This window comes from Lynx canadensis, chromosome X (genome assembly GCF_007474595.2).
Source record: "Lynx canadensis isolate LIC74 chromosome X, mLynCan4.pri.v2, whole genome shotgun sequence".
Taxonomy (NCBI): Eukaryota; Metazoa; Chordata; class Mammalia; order Carnivora; family Felidae; genus Lynx; species Lynx canadensis.
This window is the reverse complement of record NC_044321.2, coordinates 95,953,317-95,978,479: the sequence shown is the minus strand read 5'-3', so window position 1 is coordinate 95,978,479 and position 25,163 is coordinate 95,953,317. Positions and strand designations below refer to the sequence as shown.

General features: G+C 42.6%; 1 protein-coding gene and 1 long non-coding RNA gene across 4 annotated transcripts in view; one reads left to right on the top strand and one right to left on the bottom strand.

Moving 5' to 3' along the window:
* Positions 1-505: 505 nt before the first annotated feature.
* On the bottom strand, positions 506-8,142 carry ZBTB33 (zinc finger and BTB domain containing 33). Its single transcript, XM_030305153.1, has 2 exons — positions 7,959-8,142; positions 506-5,486 (listed from the first exon to the last, which is right to left on the bottom strand). The coding sequence occupies exon 2, from the start codon at positions 5,482-5,484 to the stop codon at positions 3,466-3,468; it is 2,019 nt and encodes a 672-aa protein (XP_030161013.1). The 5' UTR covers positions 5,485-5,486; positions 7,959-8,142; the 3' UTR covers positions 506-3,465.
* Positions 8,143-13,921: 5,779 nt separating this feature from the next.
* LOC115507377 overlaps positions 13,922-25,163 on the top strand; it is a 32,032-nt gene continuing 20,790 nt past the window's right edge. The window contains exons 1-2 of one of the 3 annotated variants that reach the window (XR_003966627.1): positions 13,922-14,372; positions 19,373-19,474. This is a non-coding gene — a long non-coding RNA (uncharacterized LOC115507377). The remainder of the gene's footprint in view (positions 14,373-19,372; positions 19,475-25,163) is intronic. The other 2 variants (XR_003966625.1, XR_003966626.1) reach the window with 2 other exon arrangements.

Below are 25,163 nucleotides of genomic sequence, written 5' to 3'. Positions count from 1 at the left end.
ATCCACAGATTTTACAGAGCGTGGTGGTGAGGTCAAAGTGTAGTTTTATCTAAAGTGGTGCCATCTGTGTGCCAGAGGGGAGGGGAAGAAATGGTTAGCTCTGCTAGGTGTTTAAACAAGTTTAGGAAAGATCAAAACAAGCCTTCCTGCATTCTGGTCAGGACATACATTAACCTCCAAGGAGCCTGGCCCATGTAGCCCCAAGGGAGGTCATCGCACAGACATGACTAAGATGGAGAGCCAAAGATGGAGTCGGTATTGTCAGCACTCCTACAAACCTAGTAGTTTTGTTATGCTGCCGTCAGAAATACCCCCAGTCTCCTACTACAAAAACTGAAAAACAACAGAAGAGTAAAGTCTATACAATTTCCTTTTCTTAAGTAAGCTCTATGGCCAATGTGGGGCTTGAAGACCCCCGGCATGCTCTACCGACTGAAGCCAGCCAGGCGCCCCAAGTCTATGTAATTTCTGAAAGATAATCTCGTAAAAAATACGCTCAAAAAAATCAGAATTATAACATTTTATTTTTGCCATAAGAAGCTCTATGAACTAATACCAGGTAATGGTTAATGAAAAGAACTTAAAGTCATATGACAGGGAAGATTGTACACGTATGAACATTACAGTATTGGGTAGAGTCAGATGATGGACAGGTGAGGAAGCCAGTGCTGTTGAATTAACATTTAATCCTTTAGAATATGCATGCCTTGACAATACAAAATACCTTGACCATTTTTAACCATTTATCTTTTTGGTACAATGGAAAAAATACAACATCAATTCCTCGCAGTAGTTGTATGGGGGGATCATTACCACCGAAACGATAATGATCATTTTGAATACATTTTAAAGTAAATCTTGCAAGATTCTTATGGCATTTTAAAATCTTTGCTTACTTTGAGCATTTCATTTTCTATCATCTCTTTTAACAAAATGCTATTTCAAACAGTTTCTATCCAGAACATTTACAGGTAATTTAGCACAGGAGCAAACTTGAAGCCAACTTAAAAGAAAAAAAGAAGGGATCTAATAGCCAGAAAACTAAATATTAAATAGGAAAACACCATGTTAAGTTTTAAACAGAATCTTGCTACAGATTTCCAACCCAATGAATCCTAGGGGTGAATGGTTTCAGCCCCGAACGAGTATGCCACACGAATTCTGAACTTTGGATATAGAAACTTCTTGAAGACCCTGGCATACATCGCAGGGAAGAGTCTTCTGGCAAAAATACAAGTTAATTTTCCAGTTTTCCTTCTCCCAAGAAACTCTAGAAGATACCTTCATTAGGCACAGAGTTTAAGTTTTATATTCAGAATTTACATAGAGCACAGCAGCAGCAAATAGTTAGATCCGTATTACTCAAAATGGAGAGTTTTCCATTACAGAACTGGTTTGTCATAATAGCCTTGTAGAAACTCTCAAGTTTTGTTACGATCAACTCGTTTTCTTAGCAGTTGAGTTTGAAAGTGCTGGAAGTTCTGCTGGCATCGGTATCATTCACACTTGCTGAAGTAATTATGTCTAACTGGTAAAACAACATTAATGAAACTCAAACAAATTTCCACTGAAAATATTTCCGAGTGCACCGTATAGTCAAAGAGTAATGTTGTCAATATCCACACAGAAATTAAACAGATATTGTGATTCCGGAGATCACAGTCTTAAATTGTAAGGTAACTTAAAAATCTTCCAAGGATTAGCTTACAAAATGGTTTGAAGGTCTAGACTCACAGAACAGGAAACAGTCAGATGCACATCACTCTAGCCCTCTGTAAGCAAACCATTATAATATTTTTCTTTCTTCTTGTATTATTGCAAATACGGAGGCCTGAGACCCTCCACTGCCAACTGAAACACTGAAACCATTATCTTCAAATCTAGCTCACCATCAGAAGAATGATGCATACATGAGAAATTATGATTAAAGCTTTAAGTTCCGAGTCAAGAAATAGACTATTTTTAAAAATACGTGGTTAAAGAGAAGAAAATATCTATGTTGAATTAAGAAATATTTAAGCAAGGTTACAAATGACTAACAACTATGCACAACAATCTTTTTTAGTATCTATTAATTTTTTTCCTTTGCAAAAAGTAATTTACAGAAGTTCAACAAGTTAATCCTGTTACAAAGGCTAGGCTATACATTTGTTCCAACCTGCTTCCTTTTAGTACTAGCACTTCAGTGAGTTTTGACTTTATTTTCTAAGTGTTTAAATAGGTGTCATTTTAAAAGGAAGAAAGGTATACTTATTGTTCTCAAGAGAAATGGGAATCAACAAGCCTCTAGAACATTCCATATACAGTTTCTGATTGCTATAATATTGCAGCACTTCGCAGATGGAATGGAACTTAACTTCAGAAGGGGTAACAACCTAAAAGGTCTTGCCGAAAGGAAAATACTAGATCACGGATTCAACTATTTCAAACAAAAACTTCCTATTAGAAATTCTAAGTAATATGAACATTTAAAAATATATACCAGTAGCCTCCCGCCTAAAATATGTAGGAGTCTCATTTATGGAATCTATCATTTATAAAGATTTATACATAATGAAAGATTTATTTGGTGGCTTTCAAATTCAAACTTTGAAATTTCCCAAGGGAATATTTTTAACCATAGGAACAAAAAGGAAATCACCATTCACCTCCGCTCTCTATCACGTAAGAACACAGAATTCAAAACAAACCAACAGAACTCTTCCTCTCCTCCAGTCTGCAATACAGAGATTTGTTTTCCGTGAACACTTTCGCCCACGGAGACCACACTGCAAAGGTATATATATACAGTAGTCCAGCCACCAAAGTCCTTTCCAGACAATGGCAAGAAAAGTGAAACTTACAACTTAACTCTAATGAACTAAAAACTCTTTCTTCAGATGAGACACTTGTCTGCATGGCCATCTTCATGGCGGGAGGGAGGCAGGAGGTTGCTATCCATTTGGACTAGCAGAATACACAACCAAGCAGAGACTTATTCTGAAATTTTCCAGAACAACTTTAGAAGTTCTTGTTTACTTTTTATGCCATATCCAAAACACAACACACATTTATAGTCTCAATATTAACAAAATTGAGAATTCAGCAGTAAAGTGCTAACATGGAAGGGGAAAGTTGGAAGATATACTAGGGTAAGCTAATAACTCCAGTTATTTTTAAAGAACATTCAGACTGCTTCAAAATTCTATTCAGGAAACTATCTCTCCAAGCTTTTGTTGTTTGCCTCTTAAAAATGAGCTGAAAGAGAACTATATAAACAGATACTTGGGAGGGGGGGAAACTTCTCAATCTCTACTCAAACTTTCGGAACGATTTGCTTCTAAAAATTATCAACAAATAATCCAAGTAGACTGCCTTCAGATGGCGTGGCAGATCAAATTAACTCGTTTTCACCTTAATTTGTGTTACAGGTTTTCTGAAACCCTTGCCCCTTAATGCAAACCAGAGTTTCTGATACTTCCAAATTCAGTAAGATTCAGGTATTATAAATTCAAACTCAGTACTGCCATCTGTTACATTCTGTTTAAAAATGGAATCATTTTCCTGCTGAATAAAAATATCTTCCCAGGTCATTGGCTTGTTCTGAGGAGTAGATGCGGCCCCTACGGCAGGTTCTTTCCCATCATCAACCTTATACCCAATACCATCATCCTTCATTACAGGCATAGAGCCTGACCTATCAGAAAGATACGCATATTGTCTGATCTGTAAGGACCTGCACGGATGTAAACGATAAAGCTTTGCGTCCCCGGAAGGGTCCTGACTATGAACTGACTTTATGTGTGAAGACATAAACTGATAGTTGATGAAAGATTTGCCACAGGCCAAACACTGATACCTTCGCTCCCCCGTGTGATGGATTTCATGTTTTGTGCGATATTCTGCCAGAGGAAATACCTTCTCACAGTAACGGCAAGGATACTTCTTCTCCCAAGAATGAATGTTAAAATGTCTCCGCAAGCTTGTCAGACAGACATAGGACCTCTTGCACACAATACAGATATAATAGACCCTCCCATCTACTATTAACTCATAGTGATCATCGTGTTTTACTTTCATACGCTTGTTTGCCGTCTCACCGCTAGATGTTTTTGGTATCTCATTCTCAAGTCTGGCCTCCCCTTCATCAGGGTCATCTTTGACTGGGATCACTATGTCATAAGTATCTTCACCGATATTTGCATAAACCTTGCAACCCGTTGACAAGCCTTCAATCTCAGTGGCTGTATCTAAAGTAATGATCTTCTGACCCTCCATTAGATGCTTTGATCCTAAACCTGCATCGTTAGTGTTTCTGGTAATTATATCTGAAATCTTTAAAGAATTAGAAAGTGGCTCTTGCAGAAGTGTAGGAACCTGCATCTTCTGTATCAATGGTCCATCAAAAGTGGCATTCGGGGGGATTTCAGCCTGTGGGACCAAAGATGTGTTACTGACGGCCGAATCTGGACTGGAGCTAATAGTGTCATCATCATCATCTATAATTTCCTCCTCCTCCTCTTCATTGGCCTTGCTTCCTGTTAAAATAGCACTGTTTGGTGTCTGCGGATTCTGCACAAGTAAATTGATCGAAGGAGACATATGATTTGGAAGTGAAGAACTGACATTTGGTGGTGTAGTAAGTGGTGTCTGATTTAACAGAATAATGTTGGGAGTCAGATGTGTCGGGGCTGAAGACACCAGCAATTTTTCACTTCCTTGTGTCTGGCTCAGAGTTGCCTGATTCACAGCAGTAGGAAGTTTCTGAGTAGGTGTGACATTTGGTAAAGGGGGAGAGTTATTACTAGCACCGGGAGCAACATCTGAAATAGCAACGGAACCTGGGTTAGGCTGGACCTGTGTCACTGCATTGGTACTCGGCAAAGTCTCCTTTGCAGGCAGAATCTCAGAGCAGAAAATGACATCATCGTCATCATCGTCTGAATCGGTAACAATAATTTTTTTTGTCTCATAATCTTCAGCAGATAAGGAAAAAGACTCTGTTATAATAGGCATTATAGTGGCCCCGTTATCTTGGGCTTCATCTTTTGATTTTGGCATTTCAAGGTTCTTGTCACCAGAACCAGGTGGTAAGGTCTCTGCATTACCATCCTGAGCTGTACCTGAGATGCTTTTAACCTGTGACAATGGGACACCAAGCTCTGCTATAAATTTAACCCCTAACAACTGTCCTGATTTAATCAGCTCATCAAGTAAATCTGATCTAACACGAACGATTTTAGAACTATAGATATAATTGAGAATTTCTGCAAAGATCTCTGCTCTTATAAAGCTCAGTTCAACAACTTGCCCAGCAACCGAGAAGAGCTGATGGAAGTAAGTACTAGAAGCTGAGAGAATATTCCTGTGGGCCCGGAATTTTCGGTCTTCCACGATGACGGTAACATCACAGAAGAGTCCACGGCCACGCTGCTCATTCAAGGAGTTCAGCAGACTGCCAGAGTATTGAATGTCTGTAGCCGAAATCAGTTTTCTACTCTCCATGCCTATAAGAGAAAGGGAGGAGGAGGGGGTGGGAGAAGATTAGAAAAGAAAAACAAAAGTACTTTATCATTCCGAATGTAAGCTACAGCACGGCGTCGCCGGGCATCAGGTTTTAACTGAAGGCTGGCCTAACTTTTTGGCTTGTATATAAATTGTTCACGCAGGCTGGTTTCTGGACCACGCAACAAATCTCATGACTTCCCCCCGAGAAGAGACAAGCAAGTTTTTAACTGATCTACAGATTTGAATAGTAATATCTCTTCCTCTGAATCTCAGATACATGCATCACCACTGAGAATTTCTTAAGATTAGAATGAATTTTCTTGGTTCCAGTTTTTGGGTTTTGTCCTCAAGAAGAGTTAAGAGTTCATTTTTAACGGTCTTAAAACTTTATGAAGTCTTCGTCGTGAACACACAGAAGTTATTTCACCTGTAAATGAATGACTTCAGTGTCAGAGGAGCTTGGTGTGTGCAATATCCATTCTATACTTTCTAAATTTTAACTCATCTTTAAGAACATATTCAAAAGCTACTCCCTGCAGCGAGAAACTGAATTAGTGTTTATCAACCCTGACAATCATTACCTCTAGACTGCCCATTATTTTTCTGTTCTTATTTAAATTGGAGTGCCACATCTAGATAAACTATGAAACACTATTTTTTTTTTTACCTTTTCCCCTCTCCTCATCCTCCTTGCCCCTTCCCCTCACCTCTCTACTCTTACAATCTCCAGAGGTGACTTGTAAAGAGTTTCAAGTGAAGTCAACAGATGCCTCGGTGAAAAAATAAGACTAAGGACAAGTCACCATTTCTTAATGCTTATTTGCATGAAAACACAAAACATTTCAATTTGTTGGTAAAGAATTATGGGCAGCGGTAGGAGAACTTTTTTATACCTGATGTGTTAGTGACAATGAAAACATAAACTTACTGGAACAGAGCGGACAGTTACTCTAGAAAAAGGGAGCGGGATGTCAGTAAAGAGCAATGCTGTGTACCACCCCCCAAGCATTCTTTTTTTGCATGTTCCAGAACATACTCCTGGTAATAAGGATGCGGAGTTGTTTAAAATGCATACATGTATTAAATATATTATGTAGCTTTTATGTATTTATCTTTCATATATTTTATGTATGTACAATTAGCTGATAAGTACTTTAGGTAAACACACACACACACACACACACACACACACACACACACACTTTTATTGCTAATATTCTTTCCCTTTAAAGTTACCAAAACACTACCACTGTCATCACAGTGCTTAAGTTATATACACGTGGAGGGCAGGGCATCTCAAGCCTCTTCGAAATTTTCAAAATTACAGCTTAAAAACAAAAAGTAGGCAAAAAGCCTAGAAATGAGGATTTCAAACACCATCCGTTATAAGGCGTTGCTCGTTTAACAGTACCAAGGATTTCCAGGTGACCATAAAGGCATTCATCAGAGAGGGTGACCTTTGGACAGCGAGCCAGCAACCAGGGCTTCCGAAATATGGGGATTTCGACAGAAGTCGCTGCTAAGTGGGTAGACAGGTTTTTCGGAATCCGATTTTTGTCGTTTGCAAACGGGTTCCTGGAACGGGGTAATGCATCGAACGTACGTGTCCAGGTGACACTGGGGACTGGTTTCATTTTGTGTGGCTTTCCTCCCGCTTCTCCCCGTCAGGGTGGGCCCGGGAACCGCACAAATCGCTCTGAACCCTCCCCACGAGCTGCGAGCTGCCCAAGGAAAAGCCATTCCGCGTCACTGTGAGGCAAACCCCGGACCGAGGGCAGGTGAAGGTGGAAAAGCGAGAAACGCCATCCGCGAGGGAGTCAAGCCGACACGCGGCTCCCTGCGGCAGCTGCACCCCATCTTCCTTACTCCACCCCCTCTTCCCCATTTGCGCCCGGCCGGCTGCAACCGACGTTTTTCACCCCAATTCACGCGAAAAGGCAGCGTCCCGGAAATCCAGGAGGAGCTACGACCGGCACGGCGAGGGCAGGGGTCCTCCGGCGAGCCGGGGAAAGTGGAAGGTGGCGAACGCGAGGGTGGGGTGTTGGGAGGGGATGAGGCCAAGCGGGCGGCATTGTTATGCCCCGGGAAGGGGACGGAAGGGGAGGATGGGCCGGGCAGAAAAGCTCTAAATCAAAGTAGGGGCTAGGAGGAGAAAAAGCAGGCACAAAAAGCCAGGCGGAGGGCGAGGGAAAAGCCAAGTGGGTCCCCGCGGCGGGCTCCCCACGCGCCGGGCCTACCCGGGGAACCGGCAGCCCCCCGGCCCCTGACGGCGGAGGGGACCGCGCCGCGGCCCTCCGGGCTCGTCCCCTCCTTCACTCCCGGGCCCACACAAAGAAAGGGCCGGAGGAGCGGAGCCTCCGACTCCGCCGCTTCCTGGTTCAAGTGAGGAGAATGCAAACGCAGGCGCGGCCCGGCGACGGAGGCAGCGGGCGCGCTCCCTCGCCTCTCCCGGCGCCCGGCCGGGTCCTCACCTGCTTCCCGGCGCCGCCGCTTCTCCTCGTCGGGCCGCGCGGACGGGTGGGAACCCTCCAACAACCAGAAGCCGGACTCCGTGGCGATTCGGCTGCTTCTTCAAACGTCGCTCCAGTCTTGGTCGACGTCGACGCGGCTGCCGCCACCGCTGCTACAGCTGCCCCACGCCGCCGACAGAGGGCACAGCGCGGGGGCGCCTTCCACTTCGGCGCCCTCCTCCTCCGAACGCGGTTCGGGCCTTTCCGGAAGGGCCCGAGCTCCCGGCGGCCGCGCTTCGGCGGCCGCGCGTCGGCGTCCCGCTCTGCCTTCGGCTCCTTCCGCAGGGGGCGGAGTGAGACTGGGAAGCTCTGGGAGCGTTCGGCCCTTTCCGGAGGGCGAAAGGGTGGGAAAAAAGGAAGGGAAAGATGGGGTCATGCCGGCACCCGCGTGGGATGGGAGGGAAGCGAGTCGCTTTCACCTAAATTCGGCGCCAGCCTTTTAAAAGTAAAAACTTGTAGAGACTGTACGAGTTTGCGAGTTGGAAGCTGCTCGATCAGCCCGTTTCTTGGATGCTAAGCCACCTTGAAATACAATCTGAATAAATATGATAAAATCAAATGGATCGACTCAGGATGATTCAGGTTTCTAGGATAACAAGTTGATAACGACATCACAGTACTATTTTTAAGAAATAAATCTAGTGTTTGGACCCCAGGCTGTCTTCGTAATTTAATACTAAATGAAGCAGTACTATCTTAAATTCCTTCGTTTCAGCTATCGTTTACTGACCACCTGTCTGAGCTATACCAAACCTCAGGTTGCGTGGAATACAAAAATGAGTAGGCCAAGGTCTCCCTTTCCAAAGAGCTCAGTAGATGGGTACACAAACATCGACAGAAGTATTTGTGCAACGTACAGAACACAGAGAAGGAAACAGCAACTAAATATTCCTGTTTGAGCTGTATATCTTGAAAGACGAATAAATTAATACTTGCATTGTTAATTTATTATTTTTACTTACATAGCATTTCCTCCTCAGAGGGTTTTAGTGTCTGACACATAGTCGGGTGTTCAATAATTGTTTAATGAATAAATGCATGAATGAGTTGTAATTTTTTAAAACTCTCCGGTAATACATTTCTGAGTACCATGATGAATGAAGAAACAGAATGGGTGTTTGTAGAGCAAAATATTTCCCTTTAAGCTGATTATTGATCGTATCCAACTAAGGAGCCAAAATAGTGGCTTTTTTCTTCAACAATTAAGGCCATTCACTACCTTCATTTTCTTTTTTAAAAAATATGTATAGGAGGGGGCCTGGGTGGCTCAGTCGGTTAGTCCAACTTCGACTCAGGTCGTGATCTCACTGTTGGTGATCTCTCTGATGGTGTGGAGCCATATATGTTTATTTTTGAGGGATATATATATGTATATGGTAATATTGTAACCATTCCTCAAAACTTGAATTTGCACCTATTTACCTTTCAGTCAGAATCCCTGTGCTTCCTTGCTACAAATTGTCTTGCTGAAAATGTCAGCATATTCCAGGATGAAAACAAATCTAACTGTATCTAATTTTCTTTAACATGAAATTGGACAAGAATGTCACCATCGATCCATCCCTAATCTATTCTACATTCTCCTCAATAAAGTAAAGCCACATAATAAAATATAAAAGTGGTGTATCAAAAAAAACCCCTAAGGGGCGCCTGGGTGGCTCAGTCGGTTAAGCATCCGACTTCAGCCCGGGTCACGATCTTGCGGTCCGTGAGTTCGAGCCCCGCGTCGGGCTCTGGGCTGATGGCTCAGAGCCTGGAGCCTGCTTCTGATTCTGTGTCTCCCTCTCTCTCTGCCCCTCCCCTGTTCATGCTCTGTCTCTCTCTGTCTCAAAAATAAATAAACGTTAAAAATAAAAATAAAAAAAAAACCCTAAGTGGTGTATTAGAGTTGTATTTTCGCATGGAAACAAGAAATTCACATGAAATTCCTTACGCTCTTCCAGATTTTGAAATGTGAGAAACTAATGTGAGAATTACTGCATTATTGGTTTTTTATTTTAATTAGGACTTAAAATTATGAGTTCCATTGTTTAATATAAAGACATTTCACAGGAAATAGGAGTCCACTGTTATAAAGGAAACTAAAGCAGAAGGTAGTATTTTCCTGGAATTGAGTACTTAACAAAATGAGTTAGCAGATTTAACAAACTAGTTAGCAGATTAATGACCATTTTCCTGAGTCATCCTCTCCCAAAATTCAGTAGCAAAAAAAAAAATGTTTTTAGGAACTAGGACAAAGTACTTCTTGAAAATTTAGGACCTATTTACCTTTCAGTAGCTTAGTTGACAAAAAACTAAAATGAGACATATATTTGAAATACGGATCACAGTGGCAGTAGGTGCGGTCTTCATACCAAGTGTCGGTTGGTTACCTCTCAGTAAACTGGAAGATGCAACATAGTTTCTTTTGCAACAGCATTAATAGCACCAAGGCCACCAGAAGAACTGCCTTGCCTTTCCCCCTTTCCTGAAAGGGCTTTAAAAATGTGGAGCCCACATAGGAAACCTCTTCTCTTCTGGCCGTGTCCCTCACCACACACCCCTCACCAGCCCAGAAAAAAAAGCTAAACTAAAATTTAAAAGCTACTGGGGTGACTTGGTGGCTACCTCGGCTAGGTGTCCGATGTTAGCTCAGGTCATGATCTCATGGTTTGTGAGCCCAAGCCCCTTATTGGGCTCTATGCTGACAGTGCAGAGCCTGCTTGGGATTCTGTCTCTCTCCTTCTCTCTCTGCCCCTCCTGCACTCTCTCTTAAAATAAAATAAAATAAAATAAAATAAAATAAAATAAAGCAAAACAAAATCTACCTATAACTAAAGGGGTTTCAATGATCAGGAAAGGAAGTTCCTTGTAGGAAAGCAGAGCAGACCAAGAAATTTGAGTGCCCTTAATAATTGCGTTTCAGACAAGGTAATTGGAAAGTTTAGTTAATTTTCTGTTTCTTGACAAGTTATTTCACCTTTCACTTCCTTTATATCTACAGGCTTAATCCTGCTTGAGATGACCCAGGAGATTTTAAAGAACAGATTTGGAGGTTATCAACTGCTTCACATTCCAGAAAGGTTTTTGGTTGGCTGATTATGGACTCAGTTAGGGCGTATACCCACATTGTCAGTGTTTGCCTTGTTTGAACTTGATTAGGAATTCCAGGAGGACAGCAACTGTCCTCTCCTGTGTCAAAATGCTGAGAATCTTGTGGGTGCTTAATATATATTCTGTTGATGATGCTAAAAGATTTTTAAAATGGCATTCATCAAGTCCTAGAGCCTTTCCTCGGAGTTTGCTTAGCTTCACAGAGTTAGAAAGCTCACTGCACAAGTAGAAGAAACCACAGTAAGGTAGAGCAGGAAAACGAAGACTAGAGGAGCAGATGTGAATGGGTTAGGATTCTGATACGGCCACTCAATAGCTGTGTGACCTTGAGCCTGATTATTCATCTGTAAAACAGAGATAATAATACCTTCCCACAGAATTGTTTTGAGTTTCAGTTTCCAAAATATGACATGCTGTTTACCGCTTCCATGTCTGTGCCTAGAACCCTGCACTTGGAGTAACCATCCCTTTCATAGCCACACACTTTGCCCCTCCTGTTATTTGGCAAGTGCCTGGTCTTCCAGAAAGATGCAACTCAAGCAGTAACTTTCTTGTGGAGCCGCCCTGGATCTAATAAATGGTAGATAGATATGGCTACTTAATGTTGAATGAAGGAGTGTCAGGTACCCAGTAAGTGCTAAATATACATTTGCTTGTTCATCTGTATCCCCTTTTCTGCTTAATCCTAACAATTTTCTCTTTAAGTGACATGTTTGATATTGCTGGTTCTCTCATTCTTCTTAAAACCTGTTGAAGTCAATTGGATAGGGATAGATAACCCTCCTACTCAGAAAGAGGAAGTGGACAATTGCTGACAATAATACAACCTACCAAAACAAAACAACCATCACCACCACCAGGTAGCATATTTCAAATACGAAAAAAAAAAAATTGAGGGAATATACTCCCCATGAGTTCTTTGTGAAAAATTACTCAGCAACGTGAAATCAAATCAAGTAAGACATGTGTCAAAATAAAAAAATTAAGAACAGACATTTTGCAGCAAGCCAATCTAAACAGAGGACTAAGACCAAACGACAAGGTTGATGATGAATATGTGACAAAATGAAACCGTTCTAAACCCTGACACAATAAAAATCCATTCGTTCATATGTTCGTTCAATACATATCATTTAATACCCACTCTGTGCCAGGCAATGTGGTAGGCAGTGTGGATATAGTCTTCAAGACGAAGTCCCAGTCTTCATGAAACTTAGATTCTAATGGGAAAGACATACCATAGATGTTTGTGTCTGTATCATCTAAATGTATAATATCAGATAGCAATGTGACATGTGAGGAAAAATAAACAGCATAAAGGGATGGAGAACTTTGAGGGCGCTATTGTAAATAGTGTGGTCGGGGAAGACTTCTCTGAAAAGATGATGTATGAGCAAACAACAGAATGAACTAAGGGGAAAGAGCTATGAAAATATCCGAGGAAGAACATTCTAGGCAGTGGAACGCGTCAATGCCCTTCAATCAAAGATCACTGGGCACATGCCCATAGTTGACAAGTTGAGTTCATTATTCTTTGCAGGGAGGGAGAAGGCACACCATAGGCAAGTGTGGGGTGTTTCAGTAAAAGGACATTAGAAAGAACCCATTGTATTATTTGGGCGACTTAGGGGGATGATCTAAGGAAGAGGGAGTTCACTCTAGATCAGTTGCTGTCAGGATGCAGGGGCAATTGTACCATTGGGCACTTCAGTACATCTTAACTCTAGGGAGGGCAGAAGAGAACAGGAATAAAGCTGTAATTGATAAAGTAGCAGTCACCCATTTTGGCTAAGAGAGGGGGGTGTTTGGTGTTTTCTGAGTGGCACAGTGACCTTTTCTAGCTATGATTAGACAAAATTATCAATTGCTTTGTTTTGTCTCACTTCATCAATCTCCTAGTGACTTCTTCTTAAGTTAATGTTGTGTGAGTTTATGTCCAACAGAAGATCATGGCCTGAGCGTTCTGCTACCTTGCAGATACCAGGGGCGGCCTCCCCCTTCCCCTTCTGAAACAGAAAATGAAAAACTTATAAGGAATAAAATTAAGAGGTGGTGGTGGAGGTACAATAGTGACCTTCTCTGCAACAAAAATTAGCCATTTAATACTGTATTATTATTGTATGGGACATACTTAAACTAAAACATTGTTCGTTGTTTATCTGAAATTCAAATGTAAGTGGGCCTACTGTATTTTTTCTCTTTGCTAAATATGACAAGACTAAGATAAACACACTGTCAGCTGCGTAGAAATACTTTGAATACTTTGTGCTTTTTCTTCCCATTCCCCATTTAGTTTTGTTTTGTTTTGTTTTTAATTCAGGATATCCTCAGGGAAAAAATATGTAATTCCATTTGAGCCATTCCGAAATATTATACATGCATATGTATACACACATATCTATGCATATATTATGTATACATCCATATATACACTTGCACATATGAGACACACTAAGCGCCCAGTATTATAAAATGTTACATACACGTATGCACAGAAAGCATCTGAAACAAGCAGAATCGACTGTGTTGTTGATATGGCCATTCTGTGAAATGTATCCTGTGGTCCGTCATCCTCCCCTTCGGTTATTTCAAGTATAAGGCTGAGGAAGACTTGGTCTCCTAACCAAATGAGACGGGGTGCGGGGGAGGGGGTTCGGGGTCGGGGAAGAGAGACTGCTGCGGAACTGGAAAGATGGGCGCTCGGAGCCGGTGGCAGCGGCGGCTTATTTACACGGATACACCACCCCTTTCACTTAGGCTGGACGCCACGTAGCCCTGGGGAAGGGTTTTGCCGACGTACCCGGAACGAATTCTAAGTTTTTCTCAGCTTTGGGAGGTTGCGCAGGTGGCTTCTGGGAGCCAAGGCAACTGACGTTTTCCCAGGCTCCTTGAGAGAGTGCCCTATTTCCCCGGCAGCAGTAGCTCCAGGGTCCCGCTCTGCAGTCCGTAATGAGAGGCCTCGGGCTCCGCGGGGAAGCGTCGCAGTTGGTGGAAGAGTCCCGAGCAGCAGCAAATCCGCTCGCTCCCCGCGGGGCCGCCACTCTCGCTCGCACTCTTGCTCTCGGTCCGGGAACCGGAATGGCCTGGGCCCCCAGCGGAGTGGCCTCAGCCTGGCCTCCCGGAACCAGCCCTGCCGACCCGTTCGCGGTCACGTTCTCCGGAGCGGCCCCCTGCGCCGCGGGGCACCCCCTTCGCCTCTGCCTCCTCGTCCGCCCGTCGCGGCCGCTCCCCGCGCCCCTCCGGGACCGATAAGCCACGGGTCTCTGGGACAAGGAGAGGGAGGTGAGTGAGACGGACCCACCTTCGCGGTGAGGAGCCACCTGTGTTGAGAGTCCCTTCATCGTTCATCTCGCTTCTTAGCGTTTGCGCTTTTCTCCCTTCTCCCATCCTTGTGCCCGTTTTCTTCTTCAGTCTGTCCACGGCCGCCCCTTATTCGCCCCTTTCCTCCCTTAATTCTCACTCATCCTTGGGCCCCCTCCTGCAGTGCCCTGGTCTCCCACCACCTCCTTCCACCTCTGGTCTGGTAGCGGACATGGCCAAAGGTCGCAGATTTCTGTGCTCAGCATTGATTTGTGTTGTGTTATCATTCATGTGCATGTTTTTATTCTACACTAGACTGAGTTCGTGGAAAGGAGGATTTTATTCATTACAGAATTCAGTGTTTAGCACTTAGTAAGAGCACAGCCATTGTGTGTTGAATGAGCAGATCGGTTTGACATGATAACAGGGTATGTAAATAGAAATTCTTTGTAGGGACTTGGGAAGGGTTGCGCTTTTTTTTTTTTTTTTTTTAAGTAATCACTATGCCCAATGTAGGGCTCCAACTCACAACCCCAAGATCAAGAGTTGCATGCTCTACCGACTGAGCCAGCCAGGCGCCTGGAGATTACAGGTTTAAATTGGAAAGTAGAAAAACCTTCCTCCCAAGACATGATTGGATGAATGTAGAAAAAGTAGTGTGCTAACCTGAGATGAGGCTACCTAAAAGGCCTTGTTAAAAGTGGTCTTGGGGGCGCCTGGGTGGCTCAGGCACTTAAGCGTAGGACTTTGGCTTAGGTCATGATCTCGCTGTTTGTGGGTTTGAGCCCCGCCTCGGGCTCTGTGCTGACAGCTGGAGCCTGGAGCCCGCTTCCGATTCTGTGTCTCCCTCTCTCTCTGCCCCTCCCCTGCTCGTGCTTTCTCACTCTCTCAAAAATAAATAAACATTAAAAAAAAATTAAAAAGTAATAAAAGTGGTCTTGGTCTTGACCTTGAGAAATGATGGGAGGGTGAGATGAGTTTTCCTTTAATGAAAGTGAATGGAAAAGTAGTTTAAGAAGGAGAAGGAAAAGAGTTTTCATTATTGCCGTGTAAATATTCATATCTAATGTTTATGGAATGTGTCAGGTACCATACTAAGGGCTTTGAATGTGTTAAAAAAATTAAAAATTTGGGGTACCTGGGTGGCTCAGTGGGTTAAGCCTCCAACTTCTGCTCAGGTCATGATCTCACGGTCCTTGGGTTTGAACTCTGTGCTGACAGCCTGGAGCCTGCTTCGGATTCTGTGTCACTGTCGCTCTCTGCCCCTCCCCCACTCGTGCTCTGTCTCTCTCAAAAATAAATAAACTTAAAAATGTTTTTTTTTTAAATTTTTTTTTCAACGTTTATTTATTTTTGGGACAGAGAGAGACAGAGCATGAACGGGGGAGGGGCAGAGAGAGAGGGAGACACAGAATCGGAAACAGGCTCCAGGCTCTGAGCCATCAGCCCAGAGCCTGACGCGGGGCTCGAACTCACGGACCGCGAGATCGTGACCTGGCTGAAGTCGGACGCCCAACCGACTGCGCCACCCAGGCGCCCCAACTTAAAAATGTTTTAATTGAATTAAAAAATTAAAAAACATTACAGACATTGAGAGCTAGGTTGACATTACAACAGTTGGGCAATGTCTTGATGATTCTTTTTCTTCCAGCAGTGGGAGGTGAGTGAGGATAGTCCCTGGATTCAGACTGCCTGGGTTTGAAGCCCTGCTTTGCCACTTAATACCTGTGTGGCCTTGAGTGTCTAGAGTTTAGCTAAGCTACTCCATGGTACTGCTGCCTGGGCATCCGTTTGGTTTGGCCAGGTGGCCTCTAGGCACTTTAAACTTACACCAGCCCCCTCTTGCAAGCACATGCCCTGGGTAGCCCACAGAGAGTCACAAGAAAGTAAGTTCCTGATAGGACTTCCCCAGTAGCCCTTGTGATCAACTATCTCTGCCTCCCGGTGCCTGTAGGCCCTACAGGTCCTTTAGATAAGATCCCTGTGGGGCTTACCCAAACCCCACTCTTCTAGTTTAAATGACCGATCTGGTCCTAACCTGGGAACTCCAAAACAATACAGACCCTAATAAAAGCACACGCCCCAGGTCCTGTCTCTCCATCTGTACTCTGCCTTGACTGCCTTGTGTGGCCTCTGGAGTCATGCTGTGTGTACTTCCTCCAGGCCTTATGAGTAATCAACTGTTCTATTTGAATTTCTCTTGTGGTCTGTTGTTGAACTTTGACTCACCATCCAGGGGAGTCCTATGCTCCACTTAACAAATGTTAATTTAACAATGTCAAAACATCAGGCAAGTTACTTAACCTCTCTACCTTCATTTATTCACCTGTAGAAAGGGGATAAAAATAGTGCTGATATTTTTAGGGCTGTTGTAATGACTGAGTGCCTGGAACATAATGTACGTTCCTGTTAGCTATTAGGGTTTCATGCCTGGGAGCAGAAAGAGTAAAAACAGTCCTGAGTACACTAGAGACCTGCCTCTAGGGGTTAAATGTTTCAGAAAGGTGCCGCCGGTCTGTGCCAGTCAAACCAGCTTCTTTTTTTTTTTTAATTTTTTTAATGTTTTTATCTTATTTTTGAGACAGAGAGAGAGCATGAGCAGGGGAGGGGCAGAGAGGGGAGACACAGAATCCAAAGCAGGCTCCAGGCTCTGAGCTGTCAGCACAGAGCCTGACGCGGGGCTTGAACTCACGGGCTGTGAGATCATGACCTGAGCTGAAGTCGGATGCCCAACCGACTGAGCCACCCAGGCACCCCAAACCAGCTTCTTATTTTAGAATTCTAAGTAAGAGATATAAGAACAGCTTGGATGATGGGGCGCCTGGGTGGCTCAGTCGGTTGAGCGTCCGACTTCAGCTCAGGTCACGATCTCGCAGTCCGTGAGTTCGAGCCCCGCGTCGGGCTCTGGGCTGATGGCTCAGAGCCTGGAGCCTGCTTCCGATTCTGTGTCTCCCTCTCTCTCTGCCCCTCCCCCGTTCATGCTCTGTCTCTCTCTGTCTCAAAAATAAATAAATGTTAAAAAAAATTTTTTTTTTAAAAAAAAGAACAGCTTGGATGAAATTTGCATTTGTGCGTGTGGAAGATAAATAATTTATCTTACTAGTACAGATGCAACCAGGCAGCAGTTATGGACTGTTTTGATGGTGGCCTATTCACCGTGTTGGTGAAGGAGGGATTTCCTTCCCAGGATTATGGGGAGGTGGAACACAGAATACCTGATATTGGACAGATGAACTCCATCGGCTGGCAGAGTACTGAGACCCACTCAGGGATACTCAGGGATAATCTGGAACTGGGCCTGTTCCCTTGTCCTAGAGACGGTTGTTTGGCTAGGGGACCTTACCTGCAGAAGCAGAGTGGGGAGGGGAATTTGCAGTTAGGACATTGGAGGCCCTACTGGTTTTCCCAGATGTCAAGGCAGTACCTAATAATGAGCCTTAATTTTAGGCTTTATAGCACAAGAACTGTGTGTCTTTGCATTGGCCCCTATCCTCATATATTCCAAGAGCTGTTATTTGTATGTTTATTTTTAGATTGTCTGCTTCTTGAAGTGGGAGAACGTCTGAGTCCAACTCTGCGTAGTAACAATACCTTTTCCACTGAATAAAGAAATAAAAATTTATTCAAACAATGAAACCAAATATATTAATTTTGTAAGGATTTTTTTTGAAAAATCAAATAGAGACATAAACGCTAAATTTTAGGGAATTGCACCCCTGTTATTCTTTTCAGTTTATGCAAAACAGCAAAAATCAAAACCGAAGAAATGACAAACATTATAATAAAATTAAAAGTGTTTTTACTGTCCTCCAAAGAGCAGACAGACAATGTACTCCTTTTCCAAAAAGGAACTAAAGGGAAAACATAGAGTTGGAAGAAACTCTGAATCTCCTTGAGTACAATGTTTGTGACATGGAACTTTTCAGGGCTCCCTTTAGTGTCATCTATTTCTAATGCTTCCTTTTTTTATTTTTTTATTTAAAAAAATTTTTTTAACGTTTTATTTATTTTTGAGAGAGAGAGACAGAGCATGAACGGGGGAGGGGCAGAGAGAGAGGGAAACACAGAATCGGAAGCAGGCTCCAGGCTCCGAGCCATCAGCCCAGAGCCCGACTCGGGGCTCGAACTCACGGACCGTGAGATCGTGACCTGAACCGAAGTCGGACGCCCAACCGACTGAGCCACCCAGGCGCCCCATAATGCTTCCTTTTTTTAAATTGTCTTCACTGATTCTCAGGTTTCTGCAAACTAAAGTTTTAACCAAGTTGAAACAGACTTCTTTTTCTTTTCATAAATATGTATAAACAAATGAAGCTATTTCTGAATGTAAAACTGTTTGTGTCACATATTGCAGAAGATCAAATGAGCAGTGAGGAGCTATGTCATGCATGAGGCAGAAGGGATGCACTTGACAGCCTCCCAGGCTGCATTTCTAGCCCGGCTGCTCAGGCTGGCTGTTGTCTGTACCATTTGAACTTTCAGAACATCAGCTCCTAAGTGTTGAGTTTACATTTATGCCGAGTTTTTGTCAATTTAAAGTTTAAAATGTAAAGGGAAAATAGGACTTAACTGGACCTCTCGAATTTGAGATACACACACACACACACACACACACACACACACATACACATACACATACATATACATACATACATATAACACAATTTAGTCATTGAGTTGTAATTTGCATGCCTATATCTTCTGGGAGATTAAAGTGAGAGAGGATTGCAGATTTGGGAGCTAAGTATGAAGACTTTCTCCAGAGAATCCTTGTTATAGACTGAATTGTGTCCCGCCCTACCCCCAATTCAAATGTTGAAGCCCTAATTCTCAAAGTGACTATATTTAGCAGTAAAGCCTTTAAGAGGGTAATTAAAGGTTAAATGAGGTCATCAGGATGGAGCCCTGATTCAGTAGGACTGGTATCCTTAGAAGAGGAAGTGACACCAGATATCTCCACCCCCCTTCTCTTGTGTGCACAGAGGAAAGGCCATGTAAGGACACAGGGAGAAGGCACCAGTCTGCAAGCCAGGAAATTTCTACCAGAAATCAGTCCTGATCTTGGACTACTAACCTCCAGTATGGTGAGAAAATAAATTTCTGTTGTTTAATCCACCCACTATGTGATATTTTATCATGGTAGCCACAGCTGACTAATACAATCCTGAAGCAGGTTGTTTAAAAATATAATTTTAAAATAAGTATAACATTTGTTAAATCTGGAGTCTGTTGTCAATTTTTTAAAAAAATTTCTTAATGTTTTATTTATTTTTGAAAGAGAGAGAGAGCATGAGCAGGGGAGGGGCAGAGAAAGAGGGAGATACAAAATCTGAAGCAGGCTCCAGGCTCTGAGCTGTCATCACAGAGCCCGACATGGGTCTCGAACCCACGAACCACAGGATCATGACCTGAGCTGAAGTCAGATGCTTAACCGACGGAGCCACCCAGGCACCCCGTCAAATTTTTTTTGAAGATAGTATTCACCCATTTTTATTTTAATATCTTATTATTTATTTATTCATTTATTTAGTAGGCTCCATACCCAAAGTGGGGCTTGAGCTCACAGTCCTAAGATCAAGATTTGCATGCTGTCCTCACTGAGCCAGCCAGGCACCCCTGTTGTCAAGTTTTTTATTAAGTAAAGAACTTTAAATACGTTTTAAATTTTTCTTCTTTCTTGTGATTTATCCTCTTATATCCTTTATGTTTTAAAAACGCCTGGCTGGCTCAGTTGGTGAAGTGTGTGACTCTTAATCTTGGGGTCATGAGTTCAAGTCCCATGTTGGGCATAGAGATTACTTTATAAAAAATAGAAAAAATAGTTTTAAAAATAAAAACATGGAACATATGTAAGAATTGAAACATGTTGCCAGTATATTTTAGGATGCTAAATGTTCTCTTTAAATTATAATTCGGGGGGGGCACCTGGGTGGCTCAGTCGGTGGAGTATCTGACTCTTGATTTTGGCTCAGGTCACGATCTCAGTTTGTGAGATCAAGCCCATCGTTGCTTGGGATTCTCTCTCTCCCTTTCCCTCTCTGCCCCTCCCCAACTCATGCGTGTGCTCACATGCTCTCTCTCAAAATAATAAACTTAAAATTATAATTCATTATAATTATAATTTATAATGCTAATCTCTTATTCATAGAAGGGTTCAGTGTAATGATACGTTTATATTATTTTGAATTTCTGTTCTCAGCTAACCCAGTAGCAGATTGCTTGCCAGATTTTAGCATTACAAAGGGATTTAAAAATGAATATACTAGCATGGTTTGGTCTAGTTCAATTTCCTAAAGTCAGTACTCTCTGAAGGCTTAATGCTTCTTTTTCCTTATTTCTTTCCTCTTTGGTGCTATTCATAAGCAGCTTCTTCCCTCTCATCTCTTTCTTTTTTTTTCCCCCAGTGATCTCTACACCCACCATGGGGCTCAAACTCACAACCCTGAGATCAAGAGACATGTGCTGTACCAATTGACCCAGCCAGGCACCCCACCTCTCATCTGCTTCCATGTTTACTTTAGGTTGAGTTCAGACAATGTGCTTTGGTGGGTAAACTTTGTAATTGTGACAGGGTGATAAAGCGTTATCAGAAACTTGTTCTTAAGGGACGCCTCAGTCAGTGGAGCTTGCGACTCTTGATCTCTGGGTCGTGAGTTCAAGCCCCATACTGGGCATAGAAATAACTTAAAAATAAAATCTTTAAAAACAAACAAAACAGATACTCGTTCTTAATAGAAATGCTTACAAGAATTGGAAATCATAGAATTAGGGTTGGAAGGAACCCTAAAAATAATATTCTAGGCAATACCTTAAATTATTCCAGACATCATCTCCAGAGGAAAAAATTATATGATATGGAAATTCCCCTTTTAACCTAGTGTAGGATTTTAACAATATTCAGTTTCAGAATTCTCTACCACAGAATGAAATCTCTTTATATTGTAGTGTGTTAGGTTCTTCTTGCTTTGGGGACAGAGAGTAGTTGCTGCTCTGCCGTATGTCCTTTATATACATAGAATCAAATCGTGAGGTCTTTCCTCAGCCTTCTTGTCTCTAGTTTTTTCTTCTTATAGTTCCCTACATTTGCCCTGTGGTTTCTTCTGAAAATATAAATCACATCAGTGAGCCTACACCAATACATCATAATCACCCACAGTCCATAGTTTACATTAGGATTCGCTCTTGGTGTTGCACATTCTGTGGGGTTGGAACAGACATATCATGACGTGTACTCACAATTATACTGTCATACGCAGGAGTTTCATTGCCCTAAAAAATGTTCCGTGCTCTGACTGTTCATCTCTCCCTCCCCTCCAACCACTGATCTTTTCACTGTCTTCATAGTTTTGCCTTTAGTAGGATGCCATATAGTAGGTATGTAGCCTTTTCAGATTGGCTTCTTTTACTTAGCAATATGTATTTTGCTAAACAAGATTCTTCCGTGTGTTTTTTAACTCAAGTGTAATTAACATGGTATTATGTTAGTTTCATATGGTATTATGTGCACTATAATGATTCAACAATTCTATACATTATTCAGTGCTCATGTCAATGAATGTACTCCTAATCCTCTTTATCTATTTCATCCATTTCCTCCCCTACCTCCCCTCTGGCAACTACCAGTTCTGTGTAATTTTTTTTTAATTTTTTTAATGTTTATTTATTTTTGAGACAGAGAGAGACAGAGCATGAATGGGGGAGGGGCAGAGAGAGAGGGAGACACAGGATCGGAAGCAGGCTCCAGGCTCTGAGCCGTCAGCCCAGAGCCCGACGCGGGGCTCGAACTCACGAACCGTGAGATCGTGACCTGAGCCGAAGTCGGACGCTCAACCGACTGAGCCACCCAGGCGCCCCAAAGATTTTATTTTTAAGTAATTTCTACATCCAGTGTGCATCTCGGACTTACAACCCTGAGATCCAGAGTCGGATGCTCTACTGACTGGGCCAGCCAGGCACCCTTGTTCTCTGTATTTAAGAGTCTAGTTTTTTGGTCTCTTTTTTCCTTTGTTCACTTTATTTCTTAAATTCCACATATGAGTGAAATCATATGGTATTTGTCTTTCTCTGACTTAATTTCACTTAGCATCATATACTCTAGGTCAGTCCATGTTGCAAATGGCAAGATTTCATTCTCTCTTGGGGTGCCTGGGTGGCTCAGTTGGTTGAGTGTCTGACTCTTGATTTTGGCTCAAAAATTTCTATTTGGGTCCTTTGCCCATTTTTAAAATGTTTATTTATTTTTGAGAGTGACAGAGCACGACGAGCAGGGGAGGGACAGAGAGAGAGAAAGAGAGGAGACGAGACACAGACTCTGAAGCAGTCTCCAGGCTCCGAGCTGTCAGCACAGCCTGATGCGGGGCTTGAACTCACAAACTGCGAGATCATGACCTGAGCTGAAGTCGGACACTTAACTGACTGAGTCACCCAGGCGCTCCGCTTTGCCCATTTTTTAATTGGATTATTTGATTTTTTTGGTGTTGAGTTGTATGAGTTCTTTTGTTTTTAAAGATTTAATTTTTTTACTTTTATTATTTTAAGTTTATTCATTTTGAGAGAGAGAGCACATAAGCAGGGGAGGGGCAGACAGAGAGGGAGGGATAGAGAGAGAGAATCCCACGCAGGCTCTGCACTGACAGTGTGGAGCTTGACACGTGGCTCCAACTACCGAACCATGAGATCATGACCTGAGCCGAAATGAAGAGTTGGACACTTAACTGACAGAGCCACCCAGGTGTCCCAAGATTTTATTTTATTTTAAAAAACTTTTTTAAAGTTTTATTTATTTATTTTTGAGAGAGACAGAGCATGAGCAGGGAAGGGGCAGCAAGAGAGGGAGAGACAGAATCCCAAGCAGGCTTCACCCCATCAGCACAGAACCTGGTGTAGGGCTAGAACCCACGAAACTGTGAGAGCATGACCTGAGCCAAAATCAAGTCAGACACTTAACCCACTGAGCCACCCAGGCGCCCCCTGCTCCAAGATTTTATTTTTAAGTAACCTCTACACCCAGTTTGGAGTTCAGACTTACAACCCCTGAGATGAAGAGTCACATGCTGTACTGACTGAGCCAACCAGGTGCCCCGAGTTGTGTGAGTTCTTTATATATTTTGGATAATTTTTAAGTTTATTTATTTATTTTGAGAGAGAGCATGAGCAGGGTAGGGGCAGAGAGAGAGAGAGAGAATATGAATCTGAAGCAGGCTCTGTACTGTTAGCACAGAGCCGGATGCAGGGCCTGACCCCATGGACCGTGAGATCATGATCTGAGCCAAAACCAAGAGTAGGACACTTAACCGACTGAGCCACCCAAGTGCCCCTATTTTGGGTACTTTTTCAAGTTTATTTATTTATTTTGAGAGAGAGTGCGCATGCGTGAGTTAGGGAGGGGCAGAGAGAAGGAGAGAGAATCCCAAGCAGGCTCCACACTGTCAGCACAGAGCCCGAGGTGGGGCCCAATCCCATGAATTGGGAGATCATGTCCTGAGCCAAAATCAAGAGTTAGACACATAACTGACTGAACCACACAGGCACCTGTATAAATTTTGGATATTAACCTCTTATATATCATTTGCTGATGTCAAAGAGGTTCCTACCTGTGTTCTCTGCTAGGATTTTTATGGTTTCAGAAAGGTCTCCCATTTAGGTCCTTAATCCATTTTGAGTTTACTTTTGTGTATGGTGTAAGAAAGTGGTCCAGTTTTGTTGTTTTGCATGTAGCTAACCAGTTTTCCCAAGACCATTTCTTGAAGAGACTGTCATTCCCCATTGTATATTTTTGCCCACTTTGTCATAGACTAATTGACCATCGAAGTGTATGTAGGTTTATTTCTGGACTCTCTATCCTCTTCTATTGATCCGTGTGTCTGTTTTTGTGTCAGTACCATACTATTTTGATTACTATATCCCTGTAGTATATTTTGAAATATGGGATTGTGATACCTCTGGCTTTGTTCTTTTTCAAGGTTGCTTTGCCTGTTTGGGATTTTTTTGTGGTTCCCTACAAATTTTAGGATTACTTGTTCTAGTTTTGTGAAAAATGCTGTTGATATTTTGATTGGGATGGTATTAAATCTGTAGATTGCTTTGGGTACTATGGACATTTTAACACTGTTTCTTCTTCCAGTCCATGAGCATGGAATATCTTTCCATTTATTTGTGTCTTCTTTAATTTCTTTTATCAGTGTTTTATAGTTTTCAGAGGATAGGTCTTTCACCTCCTTGGTAAAGTTTGTTATTAGGTATTTTATTCTTATTTTCTTAATTTCTCTTTCTACTGCTTCATTGTTAGTGTATAGGCATGTAACACATTTCTGTATATTAATTTTTTAAGTATATTTATTTTGAGGGAGAGAGAGAGAGTGTGTGTGTGCACCCCAGCCAGGGAGAGGCAGAGAGAGAGGGAGAGAGAATCCCAAGTAGGCTCTATGCAGAGCCTGATGGCGGGGCTCAGACTCACAAACTGTGAGCTCATGACCTGAGCTGAAACCAAGAGTCAGACACTTAACTGACTGAGCCACCCAGGTGCCCCTGTAAATTAATTTTGCATCCGGCAGCATTACTGAGTTCATGTGTCAGTTCTAGTAGTTTTTTGGTAGAGTCTTTAGGGTTTTCTATATATACTATCTTGTCATCTGCAAATAGTGAAAATTTTACTTCTTCCTTACCAGTTTGGATGCCTTTATTTCTTTTTGTTGTCTGCTGAGGCTAGGACTTCCAGTACTATGTTGAATAAAGTGATGAGAGTGGACATCCTTGTCTCATTCCTGACCTCAG